The sequence below is a fragment of the Erinaceus europaeus genome, chromosome 4 (genome assembly GCF_950295315.1).
Source record: "Erinaceus europaeus chromosome 4, mEriEur2.1, whole genome shotgun sequence".
Classification (NCBI taxonomy): domain Eukaryota; kingdom Metazoa; phylum Chordata; class Mammalia; order Eulipotyphla; family Erinaceidae; genus Erinaceus; species Erinaceus europaeus.
The window spans coordinates 17811024-17831027 of record NC_080165.1 but is presented as its reverse complement, the minus strand read 5'-3'; the positions used below and the strand labels follow the sequence as shown (position 1 = coordinate 17831027).

Genomic DNA, 20004 nt, shown 5'->3' with positions numbered 1-20004 from the left:
GTGGGCAATGGGGTCTCCGAAGGGGCCAGCTGATGGAGGTGTGGACACTCTAGAACATTTTTCAAGGTGCCATGTGAGAAGAACAACTTTCTCACTCACACAGAGACACAAAGATGCCTGGGGGTTTGCAGAGGAGTTTCTCGTCCACCGTGTTCCATCCCAACAATGCAAGAAGCTGTGAAGTCCGCAGAGGTGCCTGGCTCTTCTGCAGAAGACGACAAGAAGGCCCAGAGACCCAGTGACTTTGGCAAGGTCACCTCCCGTAGTGCACAAGAACTGTCACTCTCCAGGCAGGGAGGACGCTGTGACTAGAAGCTCAAGAGCAGGCTTGTCACCGGAGGCAGAGAGGCACTGGGCGTGTGAGATTTATGACCCATTTCGGGCAGAGGATGCGGAGAGCGGTGATGAGGCTACTGCAGTGCCAGCCCTGGACCGTCCCAGGACCCACACCACCCTGCATATCTCAGCTTGTAACGGGAAGCTGATGTTTACCGCAATTTGGAATGAGGCACCAACCCTTCTATTTCCTTTCTAAAGATGGATCTTTAACAGATGATGATGTCAAATGCCACATTTCTTTCCTGCCAATGCATTGGGAATGGTAGAGGGTGGAGAGGGCTTGAGGCAGGGGGCCCATCTGGTCTGCAGTGGGAGGACAGGCAGCCCAGACACATCAGACAGGTTCAGTGTGACCAGAACTGGGTGTGAGGAGCCAGCTGGGCTAGGAGAGTCCACAGTCAGGGAGCTGCCTCGAGAGGCTGAAAGACAGACAGCCACACACTGACTTTCTATCCCACATAGGTCTTTTAAAAATGTTTTATTTTACTTATTCACTTTTTGGGTAGAGAACAGAGAGAAACTGAGAGGGAGAGGGAAAGGTGGGCATGGAGTGGGAGAGAGACAGAGACACCTGCAGCACTGCTTCAACACTCATGAAGCTTTCCCCCTGCAGGTGGGGAATGGGGGTTTGAATGTAGGTCTTTGCGCAAGGTAACATTTGTACTCTACCAAGTGTACCACCGCCTGACCCCCTCTGTGTGTATTCTTATATAACAAAGTGTCAGAGGATCACCAGGACTTTTGTGTATGAAAAAACATGTCGCTTTGCAATGTCCCCTGTGCGATCATAAGTCAATAGGATTAACACAGCATTGGGCCAATTGTTCTGCTCAGTCTGTTCATGAACATGGGCTCAAAAGGAACAAGTAAAACGGACCCCTGGGACTTGGGGTCACTTCAAGAATCTTTACTCCTTCTCTAAGGTCGCTACTGGCAAGATGGTGATGCTCCTTCAGCGCATGCTCAGCTTTGGGGCCCTCTGGGGTTTCAGCTGCGCTCCCTGGAGTCTCGATGGCCTGGGGCCAGCAGTGGTATGGGAGGGCTGTCTGTACTGGGAGGCTGTCTTATTCCATCAGGTTCTTGGCAGGTTTCTTCTGTGCAGTTCAAGTGTCTAAAGCTACCGCACCCCACTCTTGGGTTGTCCTAGGCCGCCAGAGCAGGTGACAACAGCCTTGGTGGCCTCCAGAGAGGCTGCTTCTCAGGCCACTTAGCCCTGGGTCTTCATGTGGGTCTCCAGTGCTGCTGGGAGAGTATAATGTGTCATTCTGGGCACCACCCAGACACCAAGTGCATGACTCTTAGAGGCTTGTCCCTCAGAACCTCATCGGCCAGCACCATGAGCAGCATTTCTCTGGACCAAGGAAGTAGGTTGCTCAACAAATACCCCCAGAGCTTGAGGACACACAGAAACCTTCAATCTAAGCACCAGAGGGAGCGGGAAGGCACTGTGTGATCTTCCTGTGTCTCCAAGGCCTGACCTTCACAGGAACCTGCCTTACTCCTGTGCAGGGGACTAAGCCATATTGATGCTCTGGTTACAGATTGCTGTAATAAAGCCAGGACTCCATCAAGCAGGTGTATGGATGTCTAGGCTTTTCAGTGCACATGAAAGTCACATGTGTGTTATACAGCAGTCCATTAAGTGTACCATAGCACATGCTCGTAAAATGAATGTGCACATCGTAAAAACAGAGAGTTGCCAAAAGCTGTCAGCATCCTCCGAGGCTCTGGTGAGTCAGTTTTTGTTTCAGCTGGTGGAAGTTCTTGTCTCCCTGTCTATGGTGCAGATGGACCAAGGATGTTGCTGGAAGGTTGGGTGGCAGCTGCAATGCCTTCCTAAAATAATATGCAGTGAGGTTTGCTGCACTGTCTCTTCCTTTCACAAAAGACTCCTCTGGAGTGGGCAGTGCTGTTGGATGCTGCCTGATAGCATATTACCTGCTTTAGAACTTCCCTCCAAGTGGCTGTCAGTTCTCTCAAGCCCTGCCTTGATTTATCAGCTAAGCTGACTTCGAATGCTGAGTCCTTTGCTGCCACTTTAGCAGTGGCCACGGCACCTTCACAGGAGCTGAGTCCATCTCAAGAAACCACTTTCGTTGCTCACCCACAAGCAGCAGCAGCTCCTCATCCCTTCAAGTTCACCCATGAGCCTACAATCCATAACCCAGTGACACCTTAGGCTCCACTCCTAGTTCAGGGTCTCTTGTTCTTTCTCCACAGCTGCAGTGGCTTCCAGATCAACGACAACAGTAACATCAAAGATCACAGATTCCCAGATCACCACAAGAGATAGGACCACAAAGAAAACGTCTGAAACATTGTGAAGAATCATCAAGTTGTGACACAGATGGGACGTGAACACATACTACTGGAAAAATGGGCTGAACTTAAGAAACAAGAACAGAAAAGGGACATGTAAAGTAAAAACTGAACTGGTGGAGTACTGTGCCAAAGCAAAGAACTCTGGGGGAAGGAAGACAGAGGTGGCCACAAGGGGGAGAGGGTGTGCTTTCAGATCCTGGTACATGAAAACTCCCTAATTTGAGAGTTTTGCAGACACTTAATCTTGGTGAGATGAGAAGTTGTACCTATGAGTTCACAACTGTGCTGTAAACCATTAATCTCCCAATTAAAAAAATAATGATAATAAAGGGGAAAGATGGTTCCAATGCACTTATTTGTCACTGACCTTTAGTTTTCAAGCAAAGCAGTAAAAATGACATGTTATAAAATGAACTTGGCCTAGGATATGTTTAAAAACATGAGCTGGGGACCAGGCAGTGGCACACCTGGTTAAGCACACACATTGCAGTGTGCAAGAACCTGGGTTCAAGCTCCTGGTCCCCACCTGCAGTGCAGGACTGGTGAAGCAGGTGTCTCTCTGCCTCTTTCCTTTCTTAATTTTTATATTTTTTATATTTATTTTATTTATTTATTCCCTTTTGTTGCCCTTGTTGTTTTATTGTTGTAGTTATTATTGTTGTTGTCGTTGTTGGATAGGACAGAGAGAAATGGAGAGAGGGAGGGGAAGACAGAGAGGGGGAGAGAAAGACAGACACCTGCAGACCTGCTTCACCACCTGTGAAGCGACTCCCCTGCAGGTGGGGAGCCGGGGTTCGAACTGGGATCCTTATGCTGGTCCTTGTGCTTTGCGCCACCTGCGCTTAGCCCGCTGCACTACAGCCCGACTCCCTAATTTTTATTTTTTTATTAGACTTCTGCACGAGGCACTGTTTACTTCCTCTTTATAGATAGATTGGAAACAGGCCCCTCTGAGTTGCCCTGCTCAAGGTTGCAGCCCCGGGGGAAGAAAGCCTGAATCCTTGCCAGTTTTCCCTGTTAGATATTCTGCAATGTTCTGCAGACCAGGACTGGAGAGGAGCCTGTTATAATTCTTTTTTTAAATTTATTTTTGTAAACATTTTTTCCTTTATTGAGGGATTAATGTTTTACAGTCGCCAGTAAATACAATAGTTTGTACATGCATAACATCTCTCCGTTTTCTTTCCTTTTTTTTTTTTTTTAAACGAGAGCACTGATCAGCTCTGGCTTTTGGTGGTGGGTGGACTGAACCTGGGACTTGGGGAGCCTCAGGCATGAGAGACTCTTTACAGAACCATTAGGCTATATACTCCCTGCCCACTCCCTTTCCCTCTCTCTACCTCCTCCTCCCCTCTCAATTTCTCTCTTCCTCTAACCAGTAATAAATAAATAAATAAATAAAAATAAAATCATGAGCTGAAAAAATAAAAACCAAACAAACAAAACAGTAAGTCACCAGAACTTTAGGAATGTTGGGAAATTGTCCATCCAGAAACCAGCCCAATTCCCCCTGAACTGATGGAAGAGGGTCTCAGTGCCCACCTGGACTGCACACTAGGACTAGGCAACTGGCTGGAGCACCCTCTCCCTGCCCCCCTCCCCCCCAGTCCTTCTTCTTTCTTTCACTCAGCAAACACTGCAACCTCTTCCCAACACCGGTTGCTCTCACTGGCCCAAGTGGTACTCGAAGCAGCACCCAGTCCAGTGTTCACCATCTAAGGGGGTGATCCTTGACTCCCTGAGATCTTGGTGGGCGAGGTCCTGAGTGCTTCACCCAGCATCCCCAGCACCCGAAGTGGAGCCAAGAAGGAAAGTGGAGGAGGGTGGGGCTGATCACGTGGCCCAGGTGCCCGCAGCTGCAGGAAGATCACTGCCAGCACAGAGAAGCAAGTCAGAGCTTGGCTTCTGGGCCCCACGTTAGGCTCTAGACTTCTCAGACCTGGTCCTCCTGCAGGACCCCCTCAGAAACACCTCAGCCTCACCGCTATGGGCTGGCCCCCACCCCCGCCCCCCGGGCTTCTCCACTGGCATGTTCCTCCCACCCCAACCATCCCCATTTATGTATTTAAAATGATTCAAAGACCAACTGCTTTAAGGAAACTGAAACTAATGAGGCACAATTACTGTAAACAGCTACCAGCATGTAATGTCTCCTGTTAGAAATTGGGCGAAAGTGCCGATGGAAATAATGTAGGCTTGGTCAAAGCCAATTTTTTTTTTTTGGTCTGTTTTGTTTCTGGGCTCTCATTTCTGCTGAGAAAATGAAGAATGTCACTGCTCACAATGCGAGCGGATGCCGTGCAGACCATATACGTTTTTTTGTTTACACACAGAATCTATTAAAATGTCCAGCTATTATTGTGGTGATGAATAGTGGTGATTCCAAAGAACACAAAATATATTGCAGACGGGGATCAGAGTAATGACTCCGTATTTTTCACTGTGTGTGCAGAGGAGAGAATTAGTCTGGTGTGGGGGTGTAGGGGTGCGGGGCGAGGGGAGGGAGGGACTTCTGGCCAAACACTTCAGCCCTCACTTTCACTCCTAAAAACATCTGCACTAAAAGGTGATAGTCCTTGGGAGAGTGTGGGTCCCAGGGGACCCTGGTCATTCTAGAAGCTCCTGCAGTGCAGGAGGGAAGGTTCAGCTCTGTACCTCCTTAGTGAGGAGGTAGGGGATTCTCTCTTTTGGGGTCACACTCCTTTCTGTCTGTTGTGGTCCCACTGTGATAGCTTGGCCCGAGGCCAACACCTTGTCCTCTCTGCCACCCCTGCTCTGCTCCACTCACCATTGGACCTGCTGTAAACATGATTCTACCAAATTCCAGGGGAGGGACAGCAGCCCTGCCTGTGGGATGCTTACAGGGGGGGCCTCAAAGCACAGTCCCTTCTACTCTGTTCCCAGCACCTCCCTAGTGACAGGGAGACCATGTAACACAGACACATAGCAGAGTCTGGCTTATCTTTCTTTTAAAAATATTTTGTTTATTATATTTTACTGTGAGATATACAGAGAGAAATAGCACAGCACTGCTCAGCTCTGGCTTATGGTGGTACTGGGACTGAGACTGGGAGCTTGGAGCCTCAGACATGAATTTCTATTTTTTTTTTCCTCCAGGGTTATCACTGAGGCATGGTGCCAGCACTGCAAACCCACTGCTCCTGGTGGCCATTTTTTTCCTTCTTTCTTTTTCTTCCTTCCTTCCTTCCTTCCTTCCTTCCTTCCTTCCTTCCTTCCTTCCTTTTTCCTTTCTATCTTCTTTTCTTTCAAAGGGCAGAGAGAAACTGAGAGGACAGGGTGTGGATAGAGAGGGCAAGAAAGAAAGACACATGCAGACCTGTTTCACCACTCGTGAAGCATCCCCTCTGAAGGTGGCGAGTGGGGGCTCGAACAGGGGTCCTTCTGCATAGCACTATGTGTGCTTAAGCAGGTGCACCACCACCCTTCCCCAGCACAGAGACTGGCGCCCAGAAGAGATGACATACATCCAATACCCTCCCTGGGGAAAGAAGGCCTGCGGTGGGACCTTGGGGCTGGGTTTCTGCTGGTTCTTCATCTCCATCTGGAGGGAGCTCAGTGCTAGGCAGAAAGCTTCCCTGTCACCAAGAGGATTTCTAGAGCTCCCCTAGCCATCTGTGGCAGGATGGGGCCCCTAAGCAGGTGCCAAGAGTGTGGCCCCCTGACACCCGGGGCAGGGTGGGGGGCTCAGGAGCATGGTTGGCCCTCAGGATTCAAAGAAAAATGCCACTTGTTCTTACGAATCCCCCACTCTGCCCCAAGTAGTGGTTCTTCAGGAGGGGGTGAGCAAACACCCAGGGGTCCCTCCTACTCACAGCTAAGGGGTATAATCACATGTTCTAAGAGGCCTGGGTGTTTGCCCACTCTCTCCTGAAGAGCCACAACTTCTGAGGCCACAGTTCCTTCAATGGCACAGAGTGGATGTGGAGTTCTCCTTGGGTGCTTGAAACTCTACATCAATTCCAAGGAAGGCTCTCCTGGGTGACTAGTCTGGCTGGGGTGCCTCTCCTTCAATCCCTGGACTTTCAGCTGGTCTCCCTGCTGGGCTCCTAGGAGAATAACACCATTGAGCCTGGAGCAAAGGGAGGTAGGGTTGGAGTTTCCTCCAGGTCCTGGCAGGAGGTCGAAGTGGGACACAGGCAGATGTGCTCACCAGGTAACAAGTTGTCAGGGAGCCCTGATTATGCTGCTGTCATGTCTCTGTTCCTGCTGCCTTTCCAGGTGTATGGCCTGTGAGAACCACTGGCTAAGTCTCGTGGACTCTCTGCACCTCTGAACTGCTGAGACAGTATCTTATCTGCAGCCCACCCCCTGGCCAGGCAAAGGGACCTAAGCTTTGTAGACTCAGGGTCTGGCAGGACAAAGCTCTCTGTGTGGCTGGAAGGTGCTGGTCCCCAGTATAAACACAATGGGTCCCAGAATCCTCTGTGCAGCTGCTGGGGGCACGCCTGACTCCCTCCTGGTGACATTCTGGCTCTCAGCAGATGGACTGTAGGGGAGAATCTGTGTGTAGCCCCTCTCCTGCCTGTCCTGAAATCCATCAGCATTCCTGGACACTGTGAACCCCAGAGGCCTGTGCTCAGGAAGTGAATTACTGGGGGTCCCCAAAGGCGACAGTGCCTCAGTGGGACTTGACAGATGGAGGCTGAGGGAATCCACATGGAAGACGTGTTGGGTCCAGTGCAGAGTGCCCAGAAACATCCATGGTTTGTGTCCACAGAAAATCATTTTCTGAGTGATGTCTGTTTCTCTGCAGAAGCGCAGACCTTCAAGTAGTCTTCCTTTTTAGCTTTCCTGGAAACCACGAAGTAACGTCAGTCCTGGTCTTGGAATGTGTCCTCAAGCTCTTTCTGGAAGTATCTATGAACGAGTCTCCACTGTGAGGGGTTGTGCCAGCCTTCCTGGGGGTTCCGGCTGCCACCATCCTGGACACTGCAGCCATCTGAGGAGGGGAGCCCAAGACTGCAGGGGAGGAGACACCAGAGAGAGCTCCCTTCCTGGCCTCCCACTGGTGGGACGTTCCTGCAGGTACGGGAGTCCCTTTGGTGGTCCCCACATAGTTCATGGGCTTCGGGGGGGGTGTCTCCCTCCCCTGATGCTCACTTCCCCAGTACAGAATTCCAGACCAGCTCCCTCACTCTGGGCTCTGGAAGCTGGGAGCTGCTGTTTCCCATCTCTGAGAGTCTTCTCGGAGAAACAGATGCACTCTGGTGTCCGAGTCTTTGTATGTGACCTATTTTTTTCCTCCGAGTTTTAGAATATTGTTTTTCATCTTCAGTAGCCTAAAATTTCCTGCTGATAACTCCAAGGATGGTCTTTATTCCTTCATTTTCAGCCTTTAGAAAAACCCACATCTTTGAGTTCTAGATGTTTTTAGAATATGTTTCTTTGATAACTTCTCTTTGTTTTCCTTTTCTTTTCTTTCTTTTTTCAGTAGGGGAATATGATATTTTTTAGAACTCCCCAGTGGATCATCTAATCTGTTTTTCCCTTTCCTGTAACATGGCAACAGACTAGCAGCTTCCTGGATGGGGGGTGGGGGGTGGGGGGACATCACTCTTGTCACTGTGGACGACACTGTCAGGAGAACCCCAGGGTGCTCAAGGGAAGCTTCTGCAGAAAGAAGCCACAGGGTCCTCCCAGAACCTTTGGGATCTGGAGGGTCTCGCACCTCAGGGTGGAGGTGCCCCCCATCTCCTGATTTCAGGGTGCTCCTGCCGTCTTGAGTACAGCAATTCCCACTGCAGAAGAGCATTTGGACTTGATTGCAGGTGGACTTTCAGGAGCTGGACTTCTGGGTTAGGGGCAGCCAAAGCAGAGGGGGTGGTATCTCTCCTGAATACTTACTTTTTAAAAATTTTATTAGTTATTTAATATTGATTTACAAAATGACAAGTGAACAGGGGTATAAATCCACACCATTCCCACCACTAGAGTTCTGAATCTTCAGTCTCACCACTGCGAGCCACCCCAGTTCCCCTAAGGTTGTAGACACGGGCCAACCATCATCTCTACAACTATTTGTCCACATTTATACAAAATTGCTCCCTTTTTCTTCCCGATCCAATCTTCTCTTCCCTTCCAAGGCACTCATGACACTATTACTACTTCCATTTGTCCCTCTCCTTTTCCTCCTCTCTCCAGGTGTTGATGGAGCTGGAGTTCAGAGTCCTCTCATCTTCCTCTTATCACTTCTACCCTGCTGGGAGTATGGATCAAGGTTGTTTTGGGGAAGCAGAAAGTAGGAGATCTGGCTTCTGGGGAATGGCTTCTCCGCTGGATGGCTGGATGTGGGCACTGACAAGTCGATCCAGACTCCCAGCCTGTCTCTGTCTTTCCTGTGGGCCAGAACTCTGGAGGTGTGCGCTTCCAGGACACACTGGTGAGGCTGTCTGCCCAGAGAAGTCAGGATGGAATCATGGTAGTGTCTGCGACTTGGTGTCTGAGGCTAGATTTCTCAGCTGTTGACTACAGGTCCAGCTGGTTCTCTTGTTGTATTCATTTGTTGTTTCGGGGAGAGTGATGATCTGATTGCTGCTATTTCATAAACAGTGCCTCAGGAAATCTCTCCTGAAGAATTTGCACCACCGGGCTTTGGTGCTCCAAGAGCTCCTGGTAGCATCACTAGTCACCCGGTTGGTAGCCAGTCTGTGATGAGATGGGGTATGTGGGGCTCACTGCCGGGTTGTTGGGTGTTGTGAGGGGGCATCACAACCCCCCCTCCAGGAAATGTCTGCTCCCCCAAGTGCTGCTTCCCTGGACAGCTGCACCAGCTGCATTAGGACCCAGGCCCCAGGAGGTCAGAGGCAGAGGCTGCCTGCCCCTCCCTGAAGCCTCAGGTGCCTGAGAGGAACTCCACAGCACCCCACTGACTATCCCCACCGACGTCCCTACACTGGGTGTCTGTCCACACAGCCCAGAATTCACATGCTGTGTCCAGGAGCAACTCTGGGGAGCCAGTTTCAGTCCGGATGGTTTGTGTGACTTCTTCTTCTAGCGTTTGCCCTTCTTCCGTAGCCAGTCAACAGCGTCAGGTTGAGCCTGATGTAAAGTTTCGAGACCTCTTTTGAGTCTGGAGAGGTGGCAGTCGTTGACTATGTGGGTCATAGTCTGTCTGTAGCCGCAGGGGCAGTTCGGGTCGTCTCTGGCTCCCCAGTGATGGAACACAGCGGCGCACTGGCCATGGCCTGTTCCATAGCGATTGAGGAGGGCCCAATCATAACGTGCTAGGTCAAAGCCGGGTTGACGCTTGCAGGGGTCTGTGATGAGGTGTTTGTTCTTTACCTCAGCTGACTGCCAACTCTGTTTCCAAGAGTCTGGAACAGAGAAGTTCAGTGTAGGCGTAGGGGACCAGATTGGGTGACAAGAAGTCAAGCGTTGGACAGGGTGGGCGAAGATATCCGCATATACTGGCAGGTCCAGTCGAGCATAGACGTGGGAAATGAACTTAGATGATGCCGCATCCCGACGAATATCTGGAGGGGCGATGTTGCTAAGAACTGGCAGCCATGAAACCGGGGTGGAACGGATGGTTCCAGAAATTATCCTCATGGAGGAATATAATTTGGAATCGACCAAGTGGACATGGGGGCTAAGGAACCATACTGGGGCACAGTATTCTGCAGTGGAATAGCATAATGCCAGAGATGATGATCGTAGTGTGGAAGCACTCGCGCCCCATGAGGAGCTGGCCAGTCTTGCAATGATGTTATTCCTCGCGCCCACCTTTGCTGCAGTTTTTATGAGATGTTCGTGAAATGACAGAGTGCGATCGAGAGTAACGCCAAAATAGACTGGCTGGGCTTCATGCCGGATTCTCGTATCGCCAAGCTGCACATTAAGCTCACGCAAGGCCAAGGCATGGTGTAGATGGAAAACAGATGATACCGTTTTTGCAGTGCTAGGGATTAGTCGCCATTTTTTACAGTAATCAGATATCAGAGACATGTCTTTCGTGAGTGTTTGTGTGACTGAGGAGACACAACAGCAGCTCACTGCTGAGCACCTTGCAATTCATAAACATGACCAAATGTGGGGAGAGGACATGGGTAAGAAGACTCCTGAAGCCACACACATACACACACACACACACACACACACACACACACACACACTGCTAACAGCTGAAAGAAGCTAGGATGTCAGAAGGAAGATGTTTTTCACACCGGGATATGCACTTTCCCCATGGCGTCACCTGCTGGAAGACAGTGGTGGGGTGTGGGGGCTGCAGACCAAGTAGTGCTGGGGGCCTGGGGGTAAGGGGAGGGGCCAAGCCCCAGGCCTATGGCCAGGCTGCAGCCCATCCCAGGGAGCAGGACCCTGGAGGATGCTGGGAGCCACCACTGCTCCTGCCCTTGAAAGGAGCCTGTGTTGGCCCCCTGGGTCACCTGACTGGAGACAGACCAGCTCCTCCAGAGCTGACCCAGAAGAGAAGGCAGCGCCTCTGGGGAGAAGCTCCAGGTCTCCCCCAGGGCAGGACAGCCAGGTGCAGAAATAGCTGCGTCTCGGCTTGGGACTGTGTGCACATCTGTGTGTAAGTGTGAGTGTGCGTGTGCGTGTGCACATGTATATATGTCTCATTACAGGGCGTTCGCCCGAGGACAGGGCTGCTCATTCATATCTCGATGCTCCTTCTTCCTCCTTCTTTTCCGTGGTAATCAGGAGCCACTAAATTAATTTCACGACCCATTAGTGGGGTGACGACCTGCACTTGGAGACGCTGCTCTAGCAAAAACTCAGCACACGTCGCATCTGCGATGGGTTCATCAGTTCGTTTATCCGCGGATTTATGTGATCCTGAGCAAGGGGGTGGGGCCAGCGGTCCACGGGGTCCGGAACCTGCGCTTGAGCAGCTCGCAGTTTGTCGAGGAGTGGGATGGAGGACGACGCAGTTGTGAGCAGTCATGAGCATGCAGAGAAGGGGAGGGGCTGGCAGCTGGAATGGCCTCAGCTAGCGGTGGGCTGTGGCTGAGGCTGTGGAAGGTGGGGCAGAAGCTGCAGCCACGTGGCCATAACCATCAAGGCACCCCCCAAGCCCACCTGGGGGAAACCAACGTAGGGGGCAATGAGAAAACCCAGGTGCTCGTAGCCCAAGAGGGAGAGCATGAAGATGGAGTCCTCCGGTGGGACTGGGCCAAGAGCTCGACTCTTCTTCTTTTTTTAATAGGAAATCTTTTCTCTTTGAATTTTAATTTAATTTATTTATTACTGGAAAGAGTCAGAGTGAAATTGAGAGGGCTGGGTGAGACAGGGAGAGAGACCAAGAAACCCCAGCGGCCCTGTTTCACCACTTGCGAAGCTTTTCCCTCAGCATATGGGGACGGGGGCTTGAATCCGGGTCCTTGCGCGCCGTAACGTGTGCTCTTAACCAGGTGCGCCGCCACCTGGCCCTGACTACTCTTTGAAAACAGGTGACTGCAGGCCAGGTGTCCCATTGGGAGTAGAGACTCTTCTGCAGAGACCCCGAGAGCCGACCGAGCCCACCTGGTTCCTCTCAGTTACCACAACTACCCAAGGAGAGATGGCAAACCCTGTGCCCAGGGGCACAGTTTGGGGGCAGAAGGTGTGGCAGCAGGAGTCCACACGTAAGTAAAAGGACCTGAGGTCCTGCACAAATGCTTTCCTGCTGACAGGAGGGCTGTCCCCCAGTGTGAGTGCTGTCACCTGCAGGGTACTCAGGACCTGAGGGTGACCATCTCTCCTAGCCTTGCCCAGCAAGAGGCAGCCTGTTGCAAATCCCAATATGCCCTCATTTCCTGTTGCAAGAATTTTAGCAACACAGATGATAGGAGCATTGAGAAGGGCATTACTCGGGAGAAAAGAGAGTGGGCGCCCCTGGATTTCACAATACATTTCCTAAGAAGATTTTCTCCTGGGCCCCTCCTACCTCTTCCCCTTCCCTCTCACCTCCAGAGTTATCTCTGGGGCTCATTGTTGAAACTACAAATTCATTCCTCCTGGAGGCCATTCCCCCCCCCATTTTATTGGATAGGACAGGGAGAAATTGAGAAGGGAGGGAGGAAGAGAGAGGAAGAGAGACAGACACCTGCAGACCTGCTTTGCTGCTTGTGAAGCATCCCCACTGCAGGTGGGGAGCCGAGGGCTCAAACCCAGATCCTTGCATGGGTCCCTGTCTTCAGTACTATGTTCCCTTAACCAGGTGTACCACTGCCCAGCTCCCACAGCAGCTAATCTCAAGCAGACACTCTGGGGCAGGAGAAGCAGACGTTGCTCTCATCCCTTGCAGACCCCGCTGCGTGGGGCTGCAGCCCTCATCTGCCATCCCCGGAGGATACACTGACCCCAGCAGGGAGCCTTCCAGGACCCCCTGAGGGCATCTGGCCCCTCTCCTTGCTGAGGCTCCTGCCCAGGCCAGGAGTCACCCACACCTGCCCTCAGCAGCATGTGGCTTAGGGACCACACTCCTGTAGTCCAGCACCACCCTGGGGATACTGTGCCCATCCTGGGGGACGCCAGCTCTTCCATCTGGCCCCTTGAAGCATGTGCCCTGGGGAATTCATCTTGGCAACCATCATCTCAGAAAATGGCCTCCAAACTACTTGTCCTCCTCTCCCTCCAGCCCCTGAGGATGAGATGACAATGGGGCACCCTTAGGGGACTCGGGGGTATCTTCTCTAAAGGGCTCTATGCAGTAACTGGAACTGGAGAGCCCATGGATAGACGGAGTCATCGAATCCTCTGTCCCCAACCTTGCCCCAGCTCTGGGGTGCCTGTGTGTCTATGTCTTTTTGGTAGCGGTGAGGGGTGTTAAGGTCAGGAGCACATCTACTGAGAAACAAGACCAATTCCGGAAAAGATGCTTTGTGTGTGGCAGGCATGCACTGGATCTGTGGCTGACTGGCCTTGAGCTCCCTGGCCCCCATCAGGCCCAGAGCTATTTGCTGCAGGAGCCCAGGATTCACTGTCAGAAGGCTGAGCCCTGCAGATGAGGCAGACAGCTGGGAAGGGGCTGGCCCATGGCTTCTCTGCACAGGAAGCTGCAAGCTCCAGGAAGCAGTCTCCCAGGTCCCTGGCACCTCCTGTGTGGGATCCACCCGTGGTGTGCTCTGGATCCAGGCCAGTCCACCCCACCCTGGTCAGTGCTCCTGCAAGAGGATGGGGGCGTCACATACCGTGGTGGTCTTTATTCGCCCTCCGGGCTGCGTGCACGTCCAGCCAGACCGGTTGATGAGCAAGTCACAGCCTTCTCCCTCCAGACACGGGAGCATGTCACACCACTGCTTTGTCTTGATGATTCGTGCTGCAGAGAGAAGACAGAGCTGTCAGTCATCCATCTGGAACAGAGAGACTGGTCCCCAGCCCGTGTCTCAGCTGGAGTGGAGGAGGGGACACCCAGTATCAACTGGGGTGGCCAGGCCAGCAGTCTCCCAGTGCAGGCCCCACCCTGCTATTTGCTGAGGAAGTTCAGGATGGTTCTGGGACCCCTTCCTGCAGGGAGCACTCATTTCTCTCCCATGACTGGCATCGAGTAGAGAGGCAACCAGGATGCACTGCTTATATCAAGCAGGATATGTACCCAAGAGCAGGAAGTCTGGGCCTCACATGATAACATGGAGCCCAGAACAGCACAAGCTTAAGACCCCTGAGACCTTGTCATCACCTAAAGGTGGGAGATACTAGGATCCTAGGGATTCAAAAGCTCCTGGTGACCACAAGGACCCCCACTCAGGTTCTCCAGGCAGAAGGAGGGGTGTTATTTCTTCCAGAGAAGAGCCCCACTGTGAGGCTGGAGGTTCCTTAATGAAACCCTAGAAGCAGGGATGCAATGGAGCAAATACGGATGGTTTTCACCTAGTTATCATCAGAGGAACTTTGCAAGAACTACAGTTGTTTCTCACTTCAGTATGTGCCTTTATTATTTTCCCCCCTTTGGTGTGCTGAGACTTCACCTACACAATACTATCACTGCTAGTAGATTCTTTTTCAAATTTAAAGTGAGTGAGAGGGAAAGCAAGGGATGGAAGGGGGATGGAAAGGTGGAGAGGGAAAGGGAGAGGGAAAGGGAGAAGGGAAGGGGAGAGGAGGGAAGGGAGGAGAGGAGAGGAGAGGAGAGGAGGAGAGGAGAGGAGAGGAGAGGAGAGGAGAGGAGAGGAGAGGAGAGGAGAGGAGAGGAGAGGAGAGGAGAGGAGGGAGAAAGGGGATGGATTGGGAGGTAGCTCACCGAGTTAAGCACACATGGCACAAAGCACAAGGTACCAGAGTAAGAATCCAGGTTGAGCCCCTGGCTCCCCATCTGCAGTGGGTCTCTTCACAGATGGTGAAGCAGGTCTGCAGGTGTCTGTCTTTCTCTCCCCTTCTGTCTTCCTCTCCTCTCTCGATTTCTGTCTTATCCAACAACAACAACAGCTATAATAACAAGAACAAAATGGAAAAATATGGCCTCCAGGAACAGTGGACTCTTGGTGCAGGCAATGAGCCCCAGTGATAACCCTGGAGGCAAAAGATAGAGAGATAGAGAGAGAGAGAGGAGGGAAAGGGAGAAAGGGGGAAGAGAGGAGGAGAGATGGAGAGAAGGAGAGATACAGAGCACTTGCTGTGCACAGTGCTTCTCTGTGGTTATGAGGACTTGAACCCTGCCTAGATCATTGCACATGGTCAAGTGTGAAATCTATCAGGTGAACTATCTGCTGCACCACCTGACCTGCCCCATGTGTGTTCTTCTTAACATACTTGAGATCTTTTTATCCACACTGCTATAAAAAACAGGATTCAGGGAGTTGGGCCGTAGCATAGCGGGTTAAACACACGTGGCACAAAGTGCAAGGACCAGTGTAAGGTTCTTGGTTCGAGCCCCTGGCTCCCCACCTGCAGGGGAGTCACTTCACAAGCGGTGAAGCAGGTCTGCAGGTGTCTGTCTTTCTCTCTCCCTCTCTGTCTTCCTCTCCTCTCTCCATTTCTCTCTTCCCTATCCAACAACAACATCAATAACAACAATAACCACAATAATAAAACAAGGGCAACAAAAGTGAAAAATAAATAAATAAATACTAAAAAAAACCCCAGGATTCATAAAAGGGAGGTTGCAGCTAGGCAGCTCGGGCATGAAAACAAGATGCCTGACACCTCGCAGGTCCCACTGCTAACCTCAGCTTATCCGTATGTACCCTGCCCACAAATTCAGCCCAGCTTGGCCCACTGCCAAGCTTTTTTTTTTTTTTTCCTCCAGGGTTATCTCTGGGGCTTGATGCCTACACTGTGAATCCACTGATCCTGGAAGCCATTGTTTTTCCATTTTTTGTTGCCGCTATTGTTGTTGGGTAGGACAGAGAGAAGTCAAGAGAGGGTGGGAAGATAGAGGGGGAGAGAAAGACAGACACCTGCAGACCTGCTTCACCACCTGTGAAGTGACCCCCCCCCCCCGGCAGGTTGGAAGCCAGGGGCTCAAACTGGGATCCTTATGCTGGTCTTTTCACTTTGCACCGTGTGCGCTTAATCCACTGTGCTATTTCCTGGCCCCCTAGGCTTCAGCTTTTACAGGAAATGGGGAGACAAAATGTCAGAAGGACAACAGAACAGCCACACCAGGAGGCACATTATCCCCTCACTGAGTTACAGCACAAGACCACCAGTCATGCTGCTCTCCAGGCCCTCTCCCCCAAGTGTGGAGCACCCGAGGGAGGGGTCTCCCCATTCATGGTCTGCTCAACTTTTTCCCAGCCTCCTGCCTCTTCTCTTTCAGCAGAGCCTGACTTCACAGCTCCCTTGAGTAAAGCCCCTTTCCAAGCACCAATGCTCTGAGCTTCTCTTTGGTCCCAGGAAGCAGAGACTGGAGCAGAGTCTAGGCCTCTGGGCTGGACTGTCTAGGTGGGAGGTGTGTGTGGGGAGATCTACACAAGTGTATGGAGGTGTCTGCTGGCCCAGGATCATTATTCCCCTGAGATGGCTCTCAGTGGGGGGCGGTGTCACTCAGGAAGACAGGTGTATGTCATGTCTATGTTCATGGTGACAGGTGGACAGTCTGCAGAGTACCTGCCCCACTCTGACCAGGCTTAGCCATGGGGAGGGAAATGCACATGCTCCAGTAGGGGCTTTCCTGGTCCCCTAATGCCTGACCAGGCCCTTGTCCCTTCATTGTTCTTTACACCTTGATAAATCCCTAAGATGCTACCAGCTTTCAGCATGCCACCTCCTATCCCTAGTCAGGGGGGTTCCCTGCGCACAGCCACATCTATAGGGACACCCCCATAACACACACACATCTCCATGTGCTGCCTTCAGTTGAGGTGCTCCTCACAGTGCTTGCTGAGTAGGGAGCCTGCTGAGCTCTGGAATCTTGGCCTGCTCTGCGACACCCCATCCCTGACAACATTTGGGCTCATTCATCAGCCTCTGACTCCCCACAGTGAAGCCACAGCTGCATCCCAGACTCCTGTGAGGACAGATCTGAAGGCTACACACAGGAGGTAGGGACACAGAAGGCCGGATGAATGTTCATGAGATGTAGGGAGAGACAGAGTGCCGGGGGCCGGGAATGCAAAGGACATAATTGCCCAGGGTGCCTCAGGTGGCAGTGCCCAGCAGGGTCCACAGGGAGTGGTCAGTGGCCTGCATGAATGACCTTGCAGATCTCTTAGCTCCAAGGGCATAGACTGCAGACTCAGATGGACACATGGAGAATGCCTATCTTCCCTGGTCGCCCTGATTACTCTGGGACAAGGGCCAGGTGAGCTGTGGTGTTTCTCCCAAAGCATCTCATAGTGGAGGTGGGCACACCCTGGCGCCCAGAGTCCTAATTCCCGGCAGTCATCATCCTGAGTGTGAGCATGTTTGTGTGTGGCTATGCCACCCCCAACCAACCCTGCCTGAAACAGAGGTCCTGAAGCCATTCCATCAAGGGAGGGGTGTTGCTGGGGCTTTTTATCTTATAGCTATGGGCAAGCTGGCCCAGGACTGTGTACCCAGCGCCTAGTACCATACTCAGTTGCCAAGTACATGGCTCCTGCCCATGTGCCCACCAAGACATCAGCAAGAAGCACAGCCCTCCAGGCATAGTGACTTTCTGTCCCCTTCTGCCAGAACTACTCTCTTGAAGGAACCACTCAACCACACTGCAAGGGTAGATGGGTCCACACCTGCACAGACCATGGGGAGTTATGGGTACGCCCTTTAAAGGTGCCATGCATGGGGACAGACAACGCCAAAGAGAAACACATCCTTAGACTGTCTGCAGAACTGAGGCCACCAAAGCGGGAGGGAAGAGGGGTATAAGGACGGGGCCCAGCACATTTGGTGCAGGGTCACTGGCACTTTGGTGATAAAGAGACATTGGCAACACACAGTAAGAAGAGGCACACTTGGCTGCATGTGCTACCATGTTCAATGACCTGGGCTCAAGCCTCTGGTCTCCACCTGCAGGGGGAAGTAGTCCTATAGGTGTCTCTCCTCTCAATTTCCCTGTGCTGTCAAATAATGTTTTAAAAAGGAAGTAAGAAACAAAAAAGTCTACCGGGAGTGGTGGGTTTGTGTGTAGGCATCAAGCCCCAGAAATAATCCTGGTGGGAAGGAGGATGGGGAAGATGAGAAAGAGGAGGACAACAGCCAAGGTCAGATAAATAGTTCACTGGGAAGGCCAGGCGGTGGCACACCTGATTAAGTGCTCACTTTATAGTGTGCAAGGACCCAGGTTCAAGCCCCTGGTCCCCACCTGCAGGCGGGAAGTTTCAGGAGTGGTGAAGCAGGGCTGCAGGTGTCTCTCTGTCTCTCTCTCCCTCTGCCTCCCCCTTCCCTCCCAATTACTCTGTCTCTATCCAACAATAAATAAAGACAATTGAAAAATTAAAAATAAATTCCCTTAAAGAGAGAGACAGAGAGTGCACCTAGATAGTACACTGCTTTGCCAAGTTCAAGCCTGGTCCCACTGCACTGAAGGAAGCTCTGGTCTCTTTCACTCTCTCTCTCTCTGCCTCTCTGTCTTTATCTAAACGGAGGAGAAACAGGAGAGGGAGGGCGGAGACTAGGAGGCACAAATCTGTGCCTGGAAGCATCAGCCTTGTAAACCAGCATGGCCTCAAGACCATTGTAAAGGCTGGAATAGTCAGGGGAAGCAGCTTTCAGGATGGGGTGTCTCCAGGTGAAAGGTAAGGTCTGAGTGCAGCCACACAGAGCCCAGTGGCCCCTTGCATATTTGCAGCCTGGCCCCAGTGCTGGTCAGATTCATTCGGGAGCACCCTGGCACAGATCCGGCCCTCAGACACGTTCACATCTCTTTGGCCGGACCCTCTGTCCTAGCAAAACATCTGCTCTGTCAAGTTAATGCTGCAAGTTTAAATGTTACTGGTTTTGCAATTTTCTGTTTAATTTGTAACTGGGCTTTGGATGATTCTAGTCTATAGCCAGGCGAGGGCCTCTGGATTGCTGTTTGCTCATATTCATATTCTTGTAATACTACGAAAAACTGGGAGTCGGGGCAGTAGCGCAGCATGTTAAGCACACGTGGTGCAAAACTCAAGGACCGGCGTAAGGATCCCGGTTTGAGCCCCCAGCTTCCCACCTGCAGGGGGTTCGCTTCACAAGCAGTGAAGCAGGTCTGCAGGTGTCTGTCTTTCTCTCCCCTTCTCTGTCTTCCCCTCCTCTGTCCATTTCTCTCTGTCCTAGCCAACAACAATAACAACAACAATAAAACATTTGTGTCATTAGCAGGTGTACAGGAAGGTCTCTTCCCTGAGGAGGAGTTTCACAAAGTGCAAGGCTGAGGCAACACCTGGACACCTGGACAGTGAGCTGGTCAGTGAAGCAGGAAGTTGAGCTGGTGTCTGGGCTTCTTGTGTGTGGAGATGTCTGGGGGACTCTCCTGAGCTTGAGGGGGGGGCACTGAGCCCAGTGGGCACAATCAAGGGCTTCCAAACTTAGTAGGGGTGCAGAAGGGACCCAGGGGTTCTGTAGCCAGTCATCCTGGGAGGTCCCCCATTACCCCTGCACCCCCATCCCCAGGGCCCCATTTCTGTCCTGGGACACCTTTTTCTGGTGTCAACTGCTGCACTGCCAGCCCAGAGACATGGGGGCCTGGACGCAGGTGTGTGTGGTCAGCAGGAGGTGTGGGGAGACTTTGTTCTCCACTGTCACTTTGATCTCTCCAGCAGGGGAAGTGTCTTCCCTGCTGGATGTGGAAAATTCTAGAAGAGTCTGTGTCATGCCGACCATTCTGGGACAAGAAGACCCGGGGTCAGTGGCTGCCTCCTGCCTTCATGAGATGTACCCCCGGCCTGGGAACCAAAGCCCTGAACTTAACTGAGCACTGGCGGGTGCCTGCCTGGGGCCTGGTGATATCTCCATGGTGCCTGGGCAATATCTTCTTCTTCCCTCACA

At 51.9% G+C, this 20004-nt stretch overlaps 1 protein-coding gene across 3 annotated transcripts in view; it reads right to left on the bottom strand.

Annotated features, from left to right (window-relative positions):
* Positions 1–20004, bottom strand: part of TAFA5 (TAFA chemokine like family member 5) — a 225471-nt gene that overhangs the window by 31254 nt on the left and 174213 nt on the right. For all 3 annotated transcript variants that reach the window (XM_060188808.1, XM_060188807.1, XM_060188806.1), the window contains exon 3: positions 13812–13939. In XM_060188808.1, the coding sequence (XP_060044791.1) occupies positions 13812–13939 (128 nt within the window). The remainder of the gene's footprint in view (positions 1–13811; positions 13940–20004) is intronic.